Source organism: Coregonus clupeaformis, chromosome 20 (genome assembly GCF_020615455.1).
Source record: "Coregonus clupeaformis isolate EN_2021a chromosome 20, ASM2061545v1, whole genome shotgun sequence".
NCBI classification, from domain to species: Eukaryota; Metazoa; Chordata; class Actinopteri; order Salmoniformes; family Salmonidae; genus Coregonus; species Coregonus clupeaformis.
The window spans coordinates 11,098,038-11,120,834 of NC_059211.1; the positions used below are offsets into that span (position 1 = coordinate 11,098,038).

A 22,797-nucleotide genomic window follows, 5' to 3' on the forward strand; every position below is an offset into this window, starting at 1 on the left:
GATCATAGGCAGCATTCCTCCTCCTCCAAACACGGCGAGTTGAGTTGATGCCAAAGAGCTCCATTTTGGTCTCATCAGACCATAACACTTTCACCCAGTTCTCCTCTGAAGTTTGCCAATGAACATCTGAATGATTCAGACGACCCTGTATATGTGCTTTCTTGAGCAGGGGGACCATGCGGGCGCTGCAGGATTTAAGTCCTTCACGGCGTAGTGTGTTACCAATTGTTTTCTTGGTGACTATGGTCCCAGCTGCCTTGAGATCATTGACAAGATCCTCCCGTGTAGTTCTGGGCTGATTCCTCACCATTCTCATGATCATTGCAACTCCACAAGGTGAGATCTTGCATGGAGCCCCAGGCCGAGGGAGATTGACAGTTATTTTGTGTTTCTTCCATTTGCGAATAATCGCACCAACTGTTGTCACCTTCTCACCAAGCTGCTTGGCGATGGTCTTGTAGCCCATTCCAGCCTTGTGTAGGTCTCCAATCTTGTCCCTGACATCCTTGGAGAGCTCTTTAGTCTTGGCCATGGTGGAGATTTTGGAATCTGATTGATTGATTGCTTCTGTGGACAGGTGTCTTTTATACAGGTAACAAGCTGAGATTAGGAGCACTCCCTTTAAGAGTGTTACCTGTATAAAAGACACCGGGGAGCCAGAAATCTTTCTGATTGAGAGGGGGTCAAATACTTTTTTCCCTCACTATATATATATATATATACACTACCGTTCAATAGTTTGAGGACACTTAGAAATGTCCTTGTTTTCGAAAGAAAGGCAATTTTTTTGTCCATTCAAATAACATCATATTGATCAGAAATACAGTGTAGACATTGTTAATGTTGTAAATGGCTATTGTAGCTGGAAACGGCTGATTTTTAATGGAATATCTACATAGGCGTACAGAGGCCCATTATCAGCAACCATCAGTCCTGTGTTCCAATGGCACGTTGTGTTTGCTAATCCAAGTTTATCATTTTAAAAGGCTAATTGATCATTAGAAAACCCTTTTGTAATTATGTTAGCACAGCTGAAAACTGTTGTGCTGATTAAAGAAACAATAAAATTGGCCTTCTTGAGACTAGTTGAGTATCTGGAGCATCAGCAATTGTGGGTTCGATTACAGGCTCAAAATGGCCAGAAACAAATAACTTTCTTCTGAAACTCGTCAGTCTATTCTTGTTCTGAGAAATGAAGGCTATTCCATGCGAGAAATTGCCAAGAAACTGAATATCTCGTACAACGCTGTGTACTACTCCCTTCACAGAACAGCGCAGACTGGCTCTAACCAGAATAGAAAGAGGAGAGGGAGGCCCCGGTGCACAACTGAGCAAGAGGACAAATACATTAGAGTGTCTAGTTTGAGAAACAGACGCCTCACAGGTTCTCAACTGGCAGCTTCATTAAATAGTACCCGCAAAACACTAGTCTCAACGTCAACAGTGAAGAGGTGACTCCGGGATGCTGACCTTCTAGGCAGAGTTGCAAAGAAAAAGCCATATCTCAGAATTGCCAATACAAATAAAATATTAAGATGGGCAAAAGAACAAAGACACTGGAAAGGGGAAGATTGGAAAAAAGTGTTATGGACAGACAAATCGAAGTTAGAGGTGTTCGGATCACAAAGAAGAACATTTGTGAGACACAGAACAAATGAAAATATGCTGGAGGAGTGCTTGATGCCATATGTCAAGCATGGTGGAGGCAATGTGATGGTCTGGGGGTGCTTTGGTGGTGGTAAAGTGGGAGATTTGTACAGGGTAAAAGGGATCTTGAAGAAGGAAGGCTATCACTCCATTTTTCAACACCATGCCATACCCTGTGGACGGCGCTTGATTGGAGCCAATTTTTTCCTACAACAGGACAATGACCAAAAGCACAGCTCCAAACTATGCAAGAACAATTTAGGGAAGAAGCAGTCAGCTGGTATTCTGTCTATAATGGAGTGTTCAGCACAGTCACCGGATCTCAACACTATTGAGCTGTTGTGGGAGCAGTTTGACCGTATGGTACGTAAGAAGTGCCCATCAAGCCAATCCAATTTGTGGGAGGTGCTTCAGGAAGCATGGGGTGAAATCTCTTCAGATTACCTCAACAAATTGACAACTAGAATGCCAAATGTATGCAAGGCTGTAATTGCTGCAAATGGAGGATTATTTGACAAAAGCAAAGTTTGAAGGAGAAGGTCTTTATGGAGCAGTGGGCCAAAATCCCTGCTGCAGTGTGTGCAAACCTGGTCAAGACCTACAGGAAACGTATGATGTCTGTAATTGCAAACAAAGGTTTCTGTACCAAATATTAAGTTCTGCTTTTATGATGTATCAAATACTTATGTAATGCAATAAAATGCAAATTAATTACTTTAAAATCATACAATGTGTTTTTCTGGATTTTTGTTTTAGATTCCGTCTCTCACAGTTGAAGTGTACCTATGATAACAATTACAGACCTCTACATGCTTTGTAAGTAGGAAAACCTGCAAAATTGGCAGTGTTTCAAATACTTGTTCTTTCCACTGTATATATATATATATATATATATATATATATATATATATATATAATTACAAAAAATATATACAGGGGATTGGAATTGATGCAGACAATTATGTTGAGTTGGTAGTCAGTGATATGTTGTGTTGGATTTGCCCCAAACATTACGCTTTGTATTCAGGACAAAAAGTACATTTCTTTCCAAATTTTTTGCAGTATTACTCTAGTACCTTATTGCAAACAGTATGCATGTTTTGGAATATGTTTTATTCTATACAAACTTCCTTCTTTTCACTCTGTCATTTTGGTTAGTATTGTGGAGTAATCACAATGTTGATCCATCCTCAGTTTTCTCCTATCACAGCCATTAAACTGTAACTGTTTTAACCTTGGCCTCATGATGAAATCCCTGGGTGGTTTCCTTCCTCTCCGGCAACTGAATTAGGAAGGACGCATGTATCTTTGTTGTGACTGGGTTTATTGATACACCATCCAAAGTGTAATTAATAACTTCACCATGCTCAAAGGGATTTTCAATGTCTGCTTTTTTACAGTTCTAATGCTGCCCTTCTTTGTGAGGCATTGGAAAACCTCCCTGGTCTTTGTGGTTGAATATGCACTTCCTGTTTACTGCTCGACTGAGGGACATTATAGATAATTGTATGTGTGGGGTACAGCAATGATGTAGTCATTCAAAAATCAATATTGCACACAGAGTGAGTTCATGCAACTTAATATGTGACCTGTTAAGCAAATGTTTACTCTTATTTAGGTGTGCCATAACAAAGGGGTTTATCTATTGTTTTATTGATTTGTAAAACTTTCTAAAAACATAATTCCACTTTGACATTGTGGGGTATTGTGTGTAGATCAGTGACACAAAATCTCAATTTAGTCCATTTTAAAATCAGGCTTTAACACAACTAAATTTATATATTTTTTCCTCTTATTTTTAGCCAGGAAGTATGACAGTGGAGAATATCTAAACATCACCGGTATCACGCGGGACCAAGCAGGGGACTACGAATGCAGTGCAATGAATGACATCGCCTCTCCTGACACCAAGACGATGAAAGTCATAGTCAAATGTAAGTACATCTCTGTCCTTGCTACAATATGGCTGCCAAAGCAGATTCTCAACTATATCAATGTGTACTGTCCATTGACAATGACCCAGATCTCTTTATGAGCCATCTAGTCAGATCGGCTGAAGTTTGAATGAAAGTCTTGGTTTGAAGTTTCTCAATATTTAACAAGATAATTCCCTTTTTGTCTGTGTGGAGGTGATTAATTCACTGTAAGGAAAGGTCTGGCTGTTCTAAGGACTATTCCATTATGCAGGTAATGAGTCTTTCAAAAAGTGTGAAGAGACAGTAATGAGCACCAAGAGCATTAATGAATGATACTGGCTTTAGTCATCATGGTCACATGGAAATCAGCACTCCTAAGTATGAGGATGAAGGGTGCTTGACAATTATTACTCTTCCCGTCCTCTTCTCTCTCGCATTTAAGTCTTCCTCTCCTCTGCTATTATTCTACTCTTTGCCGCCGTTGATACCCTGTGCTGAATCACACCACCGATATGACCAGTCACAAGTGTGTGAGAAAAATGATGACGCCTAGTTTGTTTGATGCTAATCGGGTTGATTAAGGATTCCTCCGATTTCTGAGTTGATGAAGTTACTGTAATGATAGTATATTCAGAAAAGTACATTTACATTTTGTCATTTAGTAGACGCTCTTATCCAGAGTGACTTACAGTTAGTGCATACATAACTTTTTTCATACCCCCCGTGGGAATCGAACCCACAACCCTGGCGTTGCAAACGCCATGCTCTACGAACTGAGCTACATCCCCTGCCGGCCATTCCCTCTCCTACCCTAGACGACGCTGGGCCAATTGTGCGGCACCCCATTGGTATCCCGGTCGCGGCCGGCTACAACAGAGCCTGGATTCGAACCAGGATCTCTAGTGGCACAGTAATCAGTAATACAACACCCTAGACAGTCATGCTTTCTAACTTTCCTTTCTACCTTTAGTTCTCCAATAGTTGTCCAGACTTGCCATTATCGCCCCTGGTCTATGCTTACAGACAGTTTGGCACCTATTTGTGTCCATTTATTTTTTAAATGGATATCTTGCTATTATTTTGTCTGTGAGACCAGCTATAACAAGGTGTACTGCAGAGGAATATTAGAGGCCAATTATTTACAGAGACATGGCTTCAAGAGATGAAAGATGCTTTGGCAACTGGAAATGTCTTAATCTTACTGAAGAGGAAATTCATAATAATATGCTGTGCTGTGGACCCATCCTACATTTTCACTGGGATGGTGATTTGAATGGTCCTGAATACAAAGTGTTATGTTTGGGGCAAATCCAATACAACACACTACTGAGTACCACTCTCCATATTTTCAAGCATAGTGGCGGCTGAATCATGTTATGGGTATGCTTGTAATTGTTAAGGACTGGGTAGTTTTCAGCATACAAAAGTAACGGAATGGAGCTAAGCACAGGCACAATCCTAGAAGAAAACCCGGTTCAGTTTGCTTTCCACCAGACACTGAGAGGTGAATTCACCTTTCAGCAGGACAATAACCTAAAACAAGGCCAAATCTACACTGAAGTTGCTTACCAAGAGGACTGTCACCGAGTTACAGTTTTGACTTAAATCTATGAAAATGGTTGTCTAACAATGATCAACAACCAGTTTGACTGAGCTTGAAGAATTTTGAAAAGAATAATGGGCAAATGTTGTACAATCGAGGTGTGGAAGGCTGTTAGAGACGTTTCTACAAAGTATTGACTTAAGGATGTGAATACTTATGTATTCACATTTAAGAAATGGAACACTAGTCACTTTAATAATGTTTACATATCTTGCACTACTCATCTCATATGTATATACTGCATTATATTCTATAATATTCTAATGCCACTCTTTCATTGCTTGTCCATATATGTACAGTTGAAGTCGGAAGTTTACATACATTTAAACTCAGTTTTTCACAATTCCTGACATTTAATCCTAGGAAAACTTCCCTGTCTTAGGTCAGTTAGGATCACCACTTTATTTTAAGAATGTGAAATGTCAGAATAATAGTAGAGAGATTGATTTCTTTCAGCTTTTATTTATTTCATCACATTCCCAGTGGGTCAGAAGTATGCATACACTCAATTAGTATTTGGTAGCATTGCCTTTAAATTGTTTAACTTGGGTCAAACGTTTCGGGTAGCCTTCGACAAGCTTCCCACAATAAGTTGGGTGAATTTTGGCCCATTCCTCCTGACAGAGCTGGTGTAACTGAATCTGGTTTGTAGGCCTCCTTGCTCGCACACGCTTTTTCAGTAATGTCCACACATTTTCTATAGGATTGAGGTCAGGGCTTTGTGATGGCCACTCCAATACCTTGACTTTGTTGTCCTTAAGCCATTTTTCCACAACTTTGGAAGTATGCTTGGGGTCATTGTCCATTTGGAAGACCCATTTGCAACCAAGCTTTAACTTCCTGACTGATGTCTTGAGATGTTGCTTCAATATATCCACATAATTTTCCTTCCTCATGATGCCATCTATTTTGTGAAGTGCACCAGTCCCTCCTGCAGCAAAGCACCCCCACAGCATGATGCTGCCACCACCGTGCTTCACGGTTGGGATGGTGTTCTTCGGCTTGAAAGTGCCCCCTTTTTCCTCCAAACATAATGATGGTCATTATGGCCAAACAGTTCTATTTTTGTTTCATCTGACCAGAGGACATTTCTCCAAAAAGTATGATCTTTGTCCCCATGTGCAGTTGCAAACCGTAGTCTGGCATTTTTTATGGTGGTTTTGGAGCAGTGGCTTCTTCCTTGCTGTGCGGCCTTTCAGGTTATGTCGATATAGGACTTGTTTTACTGTGGATATAGATAATTTTGTACCTGTTTCCTCCAGCAACTTCACAAGGTCCTTTGCTGTTGTTCTGGGATTGATTTGCACTTTTCGCACCAAAGTACGCTCATCTCTAGGAGACAGAACGCGTCTCCTTCCTGAGTGGTATGACGGCTGCGTGGTCCCATGGTGTTTATACTTGCGTACTATTGTTTGTACAGATAAACATGGTACCTTCAGGTGTTTGGTAGTTGCTCCCAAGGATGAACCAGACTTGTGGAGGTCTACCATTTTTTTCTGAGGTCTTGGCTGATTTCTTTTGATTTTCCCATGATGTCAAGCAAAGAGGCACTGAGTTTGAAGGTAGGCCTTGAAATACATCCACAGGTACACCTCCAATTGACTCAAATGATTTCAATTAGCCTATCAGAAGCTTCTAAAGCCATGACATCATTTTCTGGAATTTTCCAAGCTGTTTAAAGTCACAGTCAACTTAGTGTATGTAAACCTCTGACCCACTGGAATTGTGATACAGTGAATTATAAGTGAAATAAACAATTGTTGGAAACAATTGTTGGAAGAATTACTTGTGTCATGCACAAAGTAGATATCCTAACCGACTTGCCAAAACTATAGTTTGTTAACAAGAAAATTGTGGAGTGGTTGAAAAATTAGTTTTAATGACTCCAACCTAAGTGTATGTAAACATCCAACTTCAACTGCATATATTCTTAAATTCCATTCCTTACTAGTTTTGTGTGTATTGGGTATATGTTGTGAAATTGTTAGATATTACTGCACTGTCGGAGCTAGAAGCACAAGCATTTCGCTACACCCGCTATAACATATGCTAAACACATGTATGTGACAAATACGATTTTTATTTTATTTGATATAAATTAGATATTTCATTTTGACATACGTTTTTCAGTTGGTGGCACCAGCCCCCGATTTGGTCGCAGTGTCACGCAATACTATGTCATTCACAGTGCTTTATTAAAAAGTGTAATAGACTACTGAGATGGTATTCAATAAATAAGTTGTTCATCATCTTTTCATGTTGTGATTCGAAATATTTGAATGTGCAACCTAATCTAGTGATTGTCATGCATTTTGGGTTGACAATTATTGTTGTTATATTTTACTGTTAAAATAGGGCTCCAGAATTGTCTGTATTTTTTTTTCAATAGAGATTAATTTGCCCGCATCTTTATGTGTACTATTATCATAGGCTAATACTGTATATCAAAACACATTAGCTAGATCGCTAACTCTAAATATAATACCCACTGCTAGTAGCCATATAGCCAGATGTAATTGTAGACCTAAGTGTATATAAACCGATATGTGTGTATGTGTGTGACTGGTGAATGCTGCTGGGTGTGATTGTGGTGTAGGGGAATGAATATGGAAATGTACGACAAGTTGCTGAGGTGAAAAACATTATGTTGAAACTTTAGCGGGAGGAAACTCCACACGATTCAAGGTTGCTGCATTCATGTTAGGGGAACATAGCAGGAGTGAAACTTTGGTGCACCTCCATATGATTCAAGAGATGACATGTTACCCCAGGAAACCCATTGTGGGTGGTAACTGTTATAAAGTCTATATTTTATCCCATGATTCCCATTGAGGGTGGTAACTGTAGACGACAAGGTAGCTTTATTCACATCAGGGGAATTTAGCAAAACACAGTAGCTTTATTCACATCAGGAAAATTAAACTGAGTGCGGTGCAACTCAATACGATTCAAGGTTTAAGCGTTCACGTCAGGGGAACATAGCAGGAGTGAAACTAAGGTGCAACTCAATACGATATGAGGCTCTGTTCAAACCAGGGGAGCTGAGCAGGAGTTAACGACTTCGGTGAAACTCCACATGATTATTGCATTTCCATGTTTGTGTGTTACACTTGCGTTCAGTAGTATCTGTGATTCACATGATTATGCATAGTATTGACGTCAAACGGAAGAAGCAAGGACACAGATGGTTCCTGATGTTGTGAGATTCTCTCTGGTGTTTTCAGAACAACTGGTACTGTGAGATTAGGATATCAGGATTCAAGGATGCTGTGAGATTAGAATAATATCAGGACCTGCTTAGACAAATCAATTGAAACAGTAGAGCAAAGTATCGAAATATATTGGGAAATGAATGGCTGCAGTATTGCCATTATAATGAGTACATGACGCATGGAATGCTAAAGCATAAATGTATGAAAGTGTGTATTCTTATTTTAAATGCATGTAGTTCTCTCCTTGTGCTGTACTATTAACCCTATCAGTACTGAGACCCCAGCAAACATCAGCTTTTCATTTATCTGACTTTCATTTATCTGCATGTCCAGCCCTTAGTTTTAGCCTCACAATGCAGTGTTTTGCCATTTTATTTTCAGGATAACCAGGGCTACAAGTAGAACACAAAACAATTTCACATAAACAGTTGCATTCATGTGTTTTATTGACAAATAAGGTCTGCCAAAGCAAAAAACCTGCTACAATTGAATGTATATTTATGCTATAAGTACAGAAATGGTTTGCTCACTGGGAAATTAATATCCAACACGTCAGTGACAACTGTGTGGAGTTTGGAGTTTGTGACAGCAACTATGTGAGCTTATTACAGTGTTATAGACACTATGCCCTGGGATATTCTATGTAGAAGAACCCCTTACCTTCTAACGACTCTTGTGTAGCTTGTGAGCATCATAGAGCAAATCATGAGCGTATTCGTGAGAGTCTCAGCTTTTCATAGGTAGCTTTTAATAGTTTGTAGCACAAACCATTCGGACTCTACAAATGTGTTTGCATAAAAGACCCGGGATCTGCCCTTGTCTCACAAACACCGCTCTAGCTCAGCCCCCATTAATCACACAGACTAATGATTGGTATCTACGGATGCAGAGGAAATAGATTAATCCAATGTAGCTCAAACACACAATGTTTAAAAGGGGTTAGAAGTCCAAAACGCGCCGATGATACATATGGTGGGACTCATTGGGTTAATGTTATGTATTATGGCATGTTTTATGTTATGTGTGGACCTTTATTTTGACAGGGAAGTCATTCTGAGACGAGGGTCTCTTTTACAGATGACCCCTGCATAAATACATACAATGTACAAAATTACAAAACATATTAAGAAAAACATACATATTTATCAACATAGAGGTGTCCTATCATAACTCTGAACAGACCAAGGGGGGCCAGAACATCTAATTTCAGAGAGCTCTGTAAATTGTTCCACATGAAGGGTGCATTAAAAGAAGCTTTACCCCACTCTGTGGAGACCGAAGGTGCTTCCTGAGACCATATTTGGTAATTTCTAAGTAAATGTAATGTATGATGAGACATACTGTACATAGGAAGTGTTTCCATGAGTGCTTTGCAGATGAACACAAGAAAAAATGCTGCTCTCTCCTTACATACAAAGAGGCCCAACCCAGTTTTTGATACAAAACACAATGACAAAACACAATGGTGAGTTCTATAACCATCACTAGTAATAAACCTAAGCGCACAATGGAAAACAGCATTAGTGGTTTAAGTGTAGATGCTGTTGCATGCATTAGATAATATCCCCATAATCTCAAATAGACATAAAAGTGGCCTGGACAATTTCCTTCCTATTAACAAAAGTCATACATGCTTTGTTTCTGTAAAATAAACCATCCTAGACCATCAACTTTTTCACCAGCTCAGTGACATAATAAAATAATGATAGTTTGTCATCAAGCCAGATACCAAAATGTTTGTAAGAAGGAACTTGTCATTACATATTCATTTAAATCTGGGTTATGGGACCAAGAAAAAAAGCATGCATTTTGTTTTGTTTGCATTTAGTACTAACTTTAGATCCAATAGATCCAATAGTGACCTCTGCAGTACTTGACAATCAGACTTCAAATGTGAAAAGGCTTGGCCAATCAATGGAGCAATGGAATACAACACTGTATCATCTGCAAACAAATGAATGGTACCATTTTTTACAGCATTACCAATATTATTTGTTTAGATTGTTAAAAGTAGTGGGCTGAATATTGAACCTTGGGGCACCCCTTTATGTAACACAAGGCACTCAGATTTGATCCCATCTACTTTGGTGGCCTGAGTTATGTCATTGAGATAATTATGAAACCATCGGCAAGCATCAGTACCCAACCCTATAGAGGACAGCTTATTCAACAGAATAACATCTACAGTATCAAAAGCTTATGACAAGTCTAGAAACATGGCAGCACTTTCTATCATCTAAGGCATTTGCAATATCATTTACAACAAGCGTGGTAGCTGTAGTGGTGCTATGTTTAGGTCTGCATCCGAATTGATTAACATTAAGAATAACATTTACAGATAGAAAATAACGTAGCGGTTTGTTGACCAATGATTCTATACTGAACAAAAATATAAATGCAACATGTAAAGTGAATGATCATTACATAGGTGCACCTTGTGCTGAGGACAATTAAAGGCCACTCTAAAATGTGCAGTTTTGTCACACAACACAATGCCACAGATGTCTCAAGTTTTGAGGGAGCGTGCAATTGGCATGCAATTGGCATGCTGACTGCAGGAATGTCCACCAAGGCTGTTGCCAGAGAATTTAATGTTAATTTCTTTACCATAAGCCGCCTCCAACATCGTTTTAGAGGATTTAGCAGGACGTCCAACCGGCCTCACAACCGCAGACCACATGTAACCACGCCAGCCCAAGACCTCCACATCCGGCTTCTTCACCTGTGGGATCGTCTGAGACCAGCCACCTGGACAGCTGATGAAACTGTGGGTTTGTACAACAGAATAATTTCTGCACAAACTGTCAGAAACCGTCTCAGGGAAGCTCATCTGCGTGCTTGTCATACTCACCAGGGTCTTGACCTGACTGCAGTTCGGCGTTGTAACCGACTTCAGTGGGCAAATGCTCACCTTCGATGGCCACTGGCATGCTGGAGAAGTGTGCTCTTCACTGTACCGGGCAGACAGCGTGTATGGCATCGTGTGGACAAGTGGTTTGCTGATGTCAACGTTGTGAACAGAGGGCCCCATCGTAGCGGTGGGGTTATGGTACGGGCAGGCATAAGCTACGGACAATGAACACAATTGCATTTTATCGATGGCAATTTGAATGCACAGAGATACCGTGACAAAATCCTGAGGCCCATTGTCGTACCATTCATCCGCCGCCATCACCTCATATTTCAGCGGGATAATGCACAGCCCCATGTTGCAAGGATCTCTACACAGTTCCTGTAAGCTGAAAATGTCCCAGTTCTTCCAAGCCCTGCATACTCACCAGACATGTCACCCATTGAGCATGTTTGGGATGCTCTGAATTGACGTGTACGACAGCGTGTTCCAGTTCGCACCAATATCCATCAACTTCGCACAGCCATTGAAGAGGAGTGGGACAACATTCCATGGGCCACAATCAACAGCCTGATCAACTCAATGCAAAGGAGGAAGAGGGTGGATCTGATCTCCATCAACTAGGACTTGACATAGGTTAATCAAATATCAAATTGTTGTAAATTTTTGCTCAATCTTGCATGCTTTCTCAAACAGCTGTAACTGTATATTTATTCGTAAATCAGGTCCTTTCTTGAGTTGGGCTCTGGGATGTAACAACCGTTGAGCATCTGAGCTTATGGTTGATTGTGGAGGAAAGTGGTTGAGTGTGTAGGAGTAGTGTGTGTGTGTGTGTGTGTGTGTGTGTGTGTGTGTGTGTGTGTGTGTGTGTATCCCACATTTTTTGCAAGGGGGTAAGGATGTTAGGGAGAATATAGGATGAACCACAACAATTGTTTGCTAAAATAATAATTGCTTGACAAAAATGTAATGTAATACAATGGCAATCCGGGTTATAGGTAACAATCCTTTGCATGAACTGTCGACATTATTACGCATATGAATTGATAATGATGGAAATTAAAGATATGCTAGATATTCAAATAGATATATATTTTTAATAGCTATATATATAGTGGTGGAAAAAATTAAGAGACCACTGCAAATTGTTCTTAAATCAGTATGTCTACATGACAGCCATTCCATTCCAGTGTCTGTTGAATTCCAACACAGGCACACCTCATTCTACTGAATTAGGTACTGATTAGGTGATCACCTGAACCAAATCTTATTTAACGAGGAAAAGTATAAAACCACTGCTGTGGTCATCACTATCCTCTTGCAATAGTACCAGCTGGATGGCAAAAACAATGCTAATAGTACCTCAAAAGTAATATTAATCAAAAAATAACTATTGACCATGCCAAAAGAGTTGAAAAGGAAAGTTTTGAGTACGGAAAATAAGGGTTAAATTATGGCTTTACTGGCAGAGGGATACAGTGAGCGTCAGGTTGCTTCCATCCTTCAAATTTCAAAGACGGCGGTTCATAAGAACAAGGTCAAGCAGCAGACATTGGGGACAGCAAAGCTACAGACCGGCAGAGGGTGAAAATGACTCTCTACTGACCGGGATGACCGCCAACTCATTTGAATGTCACTCAACAACCGTAGGATGACATCAAGTGATCTACAAAAAGAATGGCAAACGGCAGCTGGGGTGAAGTGCACGGCGAGGACGGCTGAAAACAGGCTCCTAGGGGCAGGACTGAAGTCGTGCAAAGCTAGAAAAAAGCCCTTCATCAATGAGAAGCAAAGAAGAGCCAGGCTGAGGTTTGCAAAAAACCATAAGGATTGGACCGTAGAGGACTGGAGTAAGGTCATCTTCTCTGATGAGTCCAATTTTCAGCTTTGCCCAACACCTGGTCGTCTAATGGTTAGACGGAGACCTGGAGAGGGCTACAAGCCACAGTGTCTCGCACCCACTGAAATTTGGTGGAGGATCGGTGATGATCTGGGGGTCCTTCAGCAAGGCTGGAATCGGGCAGATTTGTCTTTGTGAAGGACGCATGAATCAAGCCACGTACAAGGTGAAGGACGCATGAATCAAGCCACGTACAAGGATGAAAATGTCCTTCCTTTTGCTCTGACATTGTTCCCCAACTCTGAGGATTGTTTTTTCCAGCAGGACAATGCACTATGCCACATAGCAAGGTCAATCAAGGTGTGGATGGAGGACCACCAGATCAACACCCTGTCATGGCCAGCCCAATCTCCAGATCTCCAGACTGAACCCCATTGAAAACTTCTGGAATGTGAGCAAGAGGAAGATGGATGGTCACAAGCTATCAAACAAAGCCGAGCTGCTAGAATTTTTGCGCCAGGAGTGGCATAAAGTCACCCAACATCAATGTGAAAGACTGATGGAGAGCATGCTAAGACGCATGAAAGCTGTGATTGAAAGTCAGGGTTATTCCACCAAATATTGATTTCTTAACACTGCCTAAGTTAAAACATTACTATTGTGTTGTTTAAAAATGAACATGAACTTATTTTCTTTGCATTATTCGAGGTCTAACAACACTGCATCTTTTTTGTTATTTTGACCAGTGTCACGATCGTCGAGGAGTGAAGGAGACCAAGGCGCAGCGTGTGAAACGAACATGGTACTTTATTAAGTTAAAGCACGACAAAACAACAAATCAAAGCGACGAAAGTGAAGTCCAAATAGTAACAAAGACTAAACAGGAACAATAACCCACCATGCCCACAGGAAAACATGCAGTATAAATATGGCTCCCAATCAGAGATAACGAGCCGACAGCTGACACTCGTTACCTCCGATTGGGAGTCAATGACCAAACCTAGAAATAAACGTGACAGAAATGCAAACATAGAAAATCACCCAAAACCCAACAAAACACAATACACCCTGGCTCAAATACCAAAGTCCCGGAGCCAGAGTGTTACAGTACCCCCTAAAGGTGCGCACTCCGGGCGCACCAGCATACAGTCTCGGGAGGGTCTGGGTGGGCGTCTGTCCACGGTGGCGGTTCTGGCCCTGGTCGTGGTCCCCACCCCACCTTAGTCACCACCCGCTTCCCTAGCCTCCTCCACATGACCACCCCCAATTAAACCCCACTGGATTAAGGGGGCGGCACCGGACTAAGGGGCAGCACCGGACTAAGGGGCAGCACCGGACTAAGGGACAGTACCGGGATAAGGGGCAGCACCGGGCTAAGGGGCAGCACCGGGCTAAGGGGCAGCACCGGGCTAAGGGGCAGCACCGGGCTAAGGGACAGTACCTGACTAAGGGGCGGATCCTGGCTGGCTGGCTCTGGCGGATCCTGGCTGGACGGCTCATGGCAGGCTGAAGGATCTGGCTGCTCATGGCTGGCTGACGGATCTGGCTGCTCATGGCTGGCTGACGGATCGGGCTGCTCATGGCTGGCCGACGGATCTGGCTGCTCATGGCTGGCCGACGGATCCTGGCTGGCAGAAGGCTCTGGCTGATCCTGTCTGGCAGAAGGCTCTGGCTGATCCTGTCTGGCGGAAGGCTCTGGCTGATCCTGTCTGGCGGAAGGCTCTGGCTGATCCTGTCTGGCGGAAGGCTCTGGCTGATCCTGTCTGGCGGAAGGCTCTGGCTGATCCTGTCTGGCGGAAGGCTCTGGCTGATCCTGTCTGGCGGAAGGCTCTGGCTGATCCTGTCTGGCGGAAGGCTCTGGCTGATCCTGTCTGGCGGAAGGCTCTGGCTGCTCCTGTCTGGCGGACGGCTCTGAAGGCTCAATACAGACGGGCAGTTCCTGCGGCGCTTGGCAGACGGACAGTTCAGACGGCGTTGGGCAGACGGGCAGTACAGGCGCCGTTGGGCAGGACGGGCAGTTCAGACGGCGTTGGGCAGACGGACAGTTCAGGCCCCGTTGGGCAGACGGCAGACTCTGGCCGTCTGAGGCGCATCGTAGGCCTGGTGCGTGGTGCCGGAACAGGAGGTACCGGGCTGAGGACACGCATCTCAGGGCTAGTGCGGGGAGAAGCAACAGGGCATGCTGGACCCTGGGAACGCACATAAGGGCTAGTGCGGAGAGCCGGAACAGGGCATGCTGGACCCTGGGGACTCACATTAAGCCTAGTGCGGAGAGCGGGAACAGGCCGGGCTGGGCTGGCGACGCGCACCGTATCTCTGGTGCGAGAGGCCGGAACAGGCCGGGCCGGGCTGGCGAAGCGACCGTATCCCTGGTGCGTGGAGTAGGAACAGGCCGGGCCGGGCTGGCGACGCGCACCGTATCCCTGGTGCGAGTGGCCGGAACAGGCCGGGCTGGGCTGGCGACGCGCACCGTACACTCTGGTGCGGGTGGCAGGATCAGGTCGAACCGGGCTGGCGACGCGCACCGTACACTTAGTGCGAGGGACCGAACAGGCCGTACGCAGCACGGGAACACACACTACTGGCTGCACCTCGGGACTAGGAACGGGCCGGACCGAACTGGTTACACACCCCAGTACCTCACGCCGTGCCTCAACACTTTCCTTCCCTGCTTTACCCAGTAGCCCCCTTGACCTGGTAGCCCACTGAATCCGTCCCTTCTCTGCCTCCGTCAGCCCCCTTAACCTGGCAGCCCTCTGACTCTGCCTTGTGGCAGCCTCCTGCTGCTCCGTCGCCCAAGCCATGTGCCCCCCCCCAAAATTTTTTTGGGGTTGCCTCTCGTCCTTCCGACGATGATGGTCCTGCTGATGCCGTTGCTCCTGGACGCGCTGCTTGGTCCTTTGATGGTGGGTTATTCTGTCACGATCGTCGAGGAGTGAAGGAGACCAAGGCGCAGCGTGTGAAACGAACATGGTACTTTATTAAGTTAAAGCACGACAAAACAACAAATCAAAGCGACGAAAGTGAAGTCCAAATAGTAACAAAGACTAAACAGGAACAATAACCCACCATGCCCACAGGAAAACATGCAGTATAAATATGGCTCCCAATCAGAGATAACGAGCCGACAGCTGACACTCGTTACCTCCGATTGGGAGTCAATGACCAAACCTAGAAATAAACGTGACAGAAATGCAAACATAGAAAATCACCCAAAACCCAACAAAACACAATACACCCTGGCTCAAATACCAAAGTCCCGGAGCCAGAGTGTTACAACCAGTTGTCATTTTCTGCAAATAAATGCTCTAAATGACAATATTTTTATTTGGAATTTGGGAGAAATGTTGTCAGTAGTTTATAGAATAAAACAAAAATACCTATAAATAGTAAAATCAGAGAAACTGATAATTTTGCAGTGGTCTCTTAATTTTTTCCAGAGCTGTATGTGTATATATATACAGTGAGGGGGAATTTTTTTTTTGATCCCCTGCTGATTTTGTACATTTGCCCACTGACAAAGACATGATCAGTCTATAATTTTAATGGTAGGTTTATTTGAACAGTGAGAGACAGAATAACAACAAAATAATCCAGAAAAACACATGTCAAAAATGTTATAAATTGATTTGCATTTTAATGAGGGAAATAAGTATTTGACCCCTCTGCAAAACATGACTTAGGACTTGGTGGCAAAACCCTTGTTGGCAATCACAGAGGTCAGATGTTTCTTCTAGTTGGCCACCAGGTTTGCACACATCTCAGGAGGGATTTTGTCCCACTCCTCTTTGCAGATCTTCTCCAAGTCATTAAGGTTTCGAGGCTGACATTTGGCAACTCGAACCTTCAGCTCCCTCCACAGATTTGTTATGGGATTAAGGTCTGGAGACTGGCTAGGCCACTCCAAGACCTTAATGTGCTTCTTCTTGAGCCACTCCTTTGTTGCCTTGGCCGTCCCTTTGATGCAGTGAAGTTGTCCTGTCCCCTTAGCAGAAAAACACCCCCAAAGCATAATGTTTCCACCTCCGTGTTTGACGGTGGGGATGGTGTTCTTGGGATCATAGGCAGCATTCCTCCTCCTCCAAACACGGCGAGTTGAGTTGATGCCAAAGAGCTCCATTTTGGTCTCATCTGACCACAACACCTTCACCCAGTTCTCCTCTGAATCATTCAGATGTTCATTGGCAAACTTCAGACGAGCCTGTATATGTGCTTTCTTGAGCAGGGGTCATTGCGGGCGCTGCAGGATTTCAGTCCTTCACGGCGTACTGTGTTACCAATTGTTTTCTTGGTGACTATGGTCCCAGCTGCCTTGAGATCATTGACAAGATCCTCCCGTGTATTTCTGGGCTGATTCCTCACCGTTCTCATGATCATTGCAACTCCATGAGGTGAGATCTTGCATGGAGCCCCAGGCCGAGGGAGATTGAAAGTTATTTTGTGTTTCGTCCATTTGCGAATAATCGCACCAACTGTTGTCACCTTCTCACCAAGCTGCTTGGTATGGTCTTGTAGCCCATTCCAGCCTTGTGTAGGTCTCCAATCTTGTCCCTGACATCCTTGGAGAGCTCTTTGGTCTTGGCCATGGTGGAGAGTTTGGAATCTGATTGATTGATTGCTTCTGTGGACAGGTGTCTTTTATACAGGTGACAAGCTGAGATTAGGAGCACTCCCTTTAAGAGTGTGCTCCTAATCTCAGCTCGTTACCTGTATAAAAGACACCTGGGAGCCAGAAATCTTTCTGATTGAGAGGGGGTCAAATACTTATTTCCCTCATTAAAATGCAAATCAATTTGTAAAATTTTTGAAATGCGTTTTTCTAGATTTTTGTTTTGTTATTCTGTCTCTCACTGTTCAAATAAACCTACCATTATAATGATAGACTGATCATGTCTTTGTCAGTGGGCAAACGTACAAAATCAGCAGGGGATCAAATACTTTTTTTCTCTCACTGTAGATGGGTGGTGTTGAATGGAGCTGAAGGATGGGACTAATAACAACTAATAACAACAAGATAACTACTGTAAAGCATACTGTGTCCATAATAAATATATAGGTTATAGGTTGAGAGCATTTGTGAAAGAGCACAGTTAGAAAGATATGGCATATACTGTACAATTGAAGTCGGAAGTTTACATACACCTTAGCCAAATACATTTAAACTCAGTTTTTCACAATTACTGACATTTAATCCTAGTAAAGATTCCCTCTCTTAGGTCAGTTAGGATCACCACTTCATTTTAAGAATGTGAAATGTCAGAATAATTGTCACGATCGTCAGGGAGAGACCAATGCGCAGCGTTGAAGGTGAACATATTTATATTTATTAAATGATCACACGATCAAAACAACAAACGAAAATGTGACGTCTACGGTTTAAACACAAACCAACACGAACAAGAAACCACAAACACAAAGTGAAAGACAGACAGTTAAATATGGCTCCCAATCAGAGACAACCAGCTGACACTCGTTGCCTCTGATTGGGAGTCACTCAGGCCAACATAGAAATACAAACATAGAATTACACACCCTGGCTCAACATAACAGTGTCCCCAGAGCCAGGGCGTGACAGTACCCCCCTAAAGGCGCGGACTCCGACCGCGCCAACTTAAATACCACAGGGGAGGGACCGGGTGGGCACTCCGCCTTGGCGGCGGATCCGGCTCGGGCCTGATCCCCACTCCCTCTCCAACCCCCCAAAGTATCCCTGGTCCGGTCTGGCCCGCTGGCCGGAGCTGGACTGCACACTGATGGAGCGGATTGCTCTAGCTCCGGCGTAACGCATCTGACCGGTGCCGGACCAGGCACCAGTGGAACAGGCACGGGCCGTGCTGGACTGACGACGCACACCACTGGCTTGGTGTGGGGAGCAGGAGCGGGCCGGACAGGGCTGACGAAACGCACCACAGACTTGGTGCGGGGAGCAGGAATGGGCCGGACTGGGCTGGCGACGCGCACCACAGACTTGGTGCGGAGAGCAGGAACGGGCCGGACAGGGCTGGACGCAAACGCACCACAGACTTGGTGCGGGGAGCAGGAATGGGCCGAGCCGGGCTGGACGAAACGCACCACAGACTTGGTGCGGGGAGTAGGAATGGGCCGAGCCGGGCTGACGGGGCGCACCACTGACTTGGTGCGGGGAGCAGGAACGGGCCGAGCCGGGCTGACGAGGACGCACCACAGACTTGGTGCGGGGAGCAGGAATGGGCCGGACTGGGCTGGCGACGCGCACCACAGACTTGGTGCGGAGAGCAGGAACGGGCCGGACAGGGCTGACGAAACGCACCACAGACTTGGTGCGGGGAGCAGGAACAGACCCGGACCGTACTGGGGACACACACCACTGGCCCTACACCGGGATCTGGAACGGGCCGGACCGGACTGGTAACACACCCCAGTACCTCTCGCCGTGCCTCTCCACCTTCCATCCCCTCTTCGACCAGTGGCCCCCTTAACCTGGCGGCCTCCTCTGCCAACCCGCTGGACCGCTCTATCGCGCCTCCTGCTGCCCCCGGCGTCGTGAGCCCCCCTAAAAAAATTCTGGGGGTCTCTCCTCCCCGTGGGCCAGGCCTCTATCGTTCTCGCCCAACTCTCGCTCCTCTGTCTCCAACTCCCGCTATTCAGCTCCTCAATGGGCTTGACCCAGTCGAAGCTCTTCCTCAACTGTTCCCAAGTCCACCCTCTCTGCTCCTCACTAGGCTTGACCCAGTCGAGGTTGCCACGGAGATCTGCTAGCGATGGCTCCTGGACACGCTGCTTGGTCCGGTTTTGGTGGTTTCTTCTGTCACGATCGTCAGGGAGAGACCAATGCGCAGCGTTGAAGGTGAACATATTTATATTTATTAAATGATCACACGATCAAAACAACAAACGAAAATGTGACGTCTACGGTTTAAACACAAACCAACACGAACAAGAAACCACAAACACAAAGTGAAAGACAGACAGTTAAATATGGCTCCCAATCAGAGACAACCAGCTGACACTCAGGCCAACATAGAAATACAAACATAGAATTACACACCCTGGCTCAACATAACAGTGTCCCCAGAGCCAGGGCGTGACAATAATAGTAGAGAGAATGGTTTATTTCAGCTTTTATTTATTTCATCACATTCCCAGTGCGTCAGAAGTTTACATACACTTAATTAGTATTTGGTAGCATTGCCTTTAAATTGTTTAAGTTGGGTCAAACATTTCACGTAGCCATCCACAAGCTTCCCACAATAAGTTGGGTGAATTTTGGCCCATTCCTCCTGACAGAGCTGGTGTAACTGAGTGAGGTTTGTAGGCCTCCTTGCTTGCACATCCTTTTTCAGTTCTGCCCACAAATATTATATAGGATTGAGGTCAGGGTTTTGTGATGGTCACTCAATACCTTGAATTTGTTGTCCTTAAGCCATTTTGCCACAACTTTGGAAGTATGCTTGGGGTCCATTGTCCATTTGGAAGACCCATTTGCGACCAAGCTTTAACTTCCTGACTGATGTATTGAGATGTTGCTTCAATATATCCACATAATTTTCCTTCCTCATGATGCCATCTATTTTGTGAAGTGCACCAGTCCCTCCTGCAGCAAAGCACCCCCACAGCATGATGCTGCCACCCCCGTGCTTCACGGTTGGGATGGTGATCTTCGGCTTGCAAGCAACCCCCTTTTTCCTCCAAACATATAATGGTCATTATGGCCAAACAGTTCTATTTTTTTTTCAAAGCAAACCGTAGTCTGGCTTTTTTATGTCGGTTTTGGAGCAGTGGCTTCTTCCTTGCTGAGCGGCCTTTCAGGTTATGTCGATATAGGACTCGTTTAACTGTGGATATAGATACTTTTGTAACCGTTTCCTCCAGCATCTTCACAAGGTCCTTTGCTGTTGTTCTGGGATTGATTTTCACTTTTCGCACCAAAGTACGTTCACCTCTAGGAGACAGAACGCGTCTCCTTCCTGAGCAGTATGACAGCTGCGTGGTCCCATGGTGTTTATACTTGTGTACTATTGTTTGTACAGATGAACGTGGTACATTCAGGCGTTTGGAAATTGCTCCCAAGGATGACCCAGACTTGTGGAGGTCTACAATTATTTTTCTGAGGTCTTGTCTGATTTCTTTTGATTTTCCCCATGATGTCAAGCAAAGAGGCACTCAGTTTGAAGGTAGGCCTTGAAATACATCCACAGGTACACCTCCAATTGACTCAAATGATGTCAATTAGCCTATCAGAAGCATCTAAAGCCAATACATCATTTTCTGGAATTTCCCAAGCTGTTTAAAGGCACAGTCAACTTAGTGTATGTAAACTTCTGACCCACTGGAATTGTGATACAGTGAATTATAAGTGAAATAATATGTCTGTAAACAATTGTTGGAAAAATTACTTATGTCATGCACAAAGTAGATGTCCTAACCGACTTGCCAAAACTATCGTTTGTTAAAAAGAAATTTGTTGAAAAACAAGTTTTAATGACTCCAACCTAAGTGTATGTAAACATCCGACTTCAACTGTATATACAGTTGTATATATTGTAGACCTGCACCAGGCTGGGAAGACTAAATCTGCAATAGGTAAGCAGCTTGGTTTGAAGAAATCAACTGTGGGAGCAATTATTAGGAAATGGAAGACATACAAGACCACTGATAATCTCCCTCGATCTGGGGCTCCACGCAAGATCTCACCCCCATGGGGTCAAAATGATCACAAGAACGGTGAGCAAAAATCCCAGAACCACACGGGGGGACCTAGTGAATGACCTGCAGAGAGCTGGGACCAAAGTAACAAAGCCTACCATCAGTAACACACTATGCTGCCAGGGACTCAAATCCTGCAGTGCCAGATGTGTCCCCCTGCTTAAGCCAGTACATGTCCAGGCCCGTCTGAAGTTTGCTAGAGTGCATTTGGATGATCCAGAAGAGGATTGGGAGAATGTCATATGGTCAGATGAAACCAAAATGTAACTTTTTGGTAAAAACTCAACTCGTCGTGTTTGGAGGACAAAGAATGATGAGTTGCATCCTAAGAACACCATGCCTACTGTGAAGCATGGGTGTGGAAACATCATGCTTTGGGGCTGTTTTTCTGCAAAGGGACCAGGACGACTGATCCGTGTAAAGGAAAGAATGAATGGGGCCATGTATCATGAGATTTTGAGTGAAAACCTCCTTCCATCAGCAAGGGCATTGAAGATGAAACGTGGCTGGGTCTTTCAGCATGACAATGATCCCAAACACACCGCCCGGGCAACGAAGGAGTGGCTTCGTAAGAAGCATTTCAAGGTCGTGGAGTGGCCTAGCCAGTCTCCAGATCTCAACCCCATAGAAAATCTTTGGAGGGAGTTGAAAGTCCGTGTTGCCCAGCGACAGCCCCAAAACATCACTGCTCTAGAGGAGATCTGCATGGAGGAATGGGCCAAAATACCAGCAACAGTGTGTGAAAACCTTGTGAAGACTTACAGAAAACGTTTGACCTGTGTCATTGCCAACAAAGGGTATATAACAAAGTATTGAGAAACTTTTGTTATTGACCAAATACTTATTTTCCACCATAATTTGCAAATAAATTCATTAAAAATCCTACAATGTGATTTTCTGGAATTTTTTTTCTCATTTTGTCTGTCATAGTTGACGTGTACCTATGATGAAAATTACAGGCCTCTCTCATCTTTTTAAGTGGAAAATAAGTTTAACTAAATACTTTTTTCCCCCACTGTACAGTATCTCACAAAAGTGAGTAC

The 22,797-nt window shown here is 44.0% G+C and overlaps 1 protein-coding gene across 2 annotated transcripts in view; it reads left to right on the top strand.

The window, feature by feature from the left end:
- Positions 1–22,797, top strand: part of negr1 (neuronal growth regulator 1) — a 441,422-nt gene that overhangs the window by 289,831 nt on the left and 128,794 nt on the right. For both annotated transcript variants that reach the window (XM_045205313.1, XM_041839104.2), the window contains exon 4: positions 3,450–3,581. In XM_045205313.1, the coding sequence (XP_045061248.1) occupies positions 3,450–3,581 (132 nt within the window). The remainder of the gene's footprint in view (positions 1–3,449; positions 3,582–22,797) is intronic.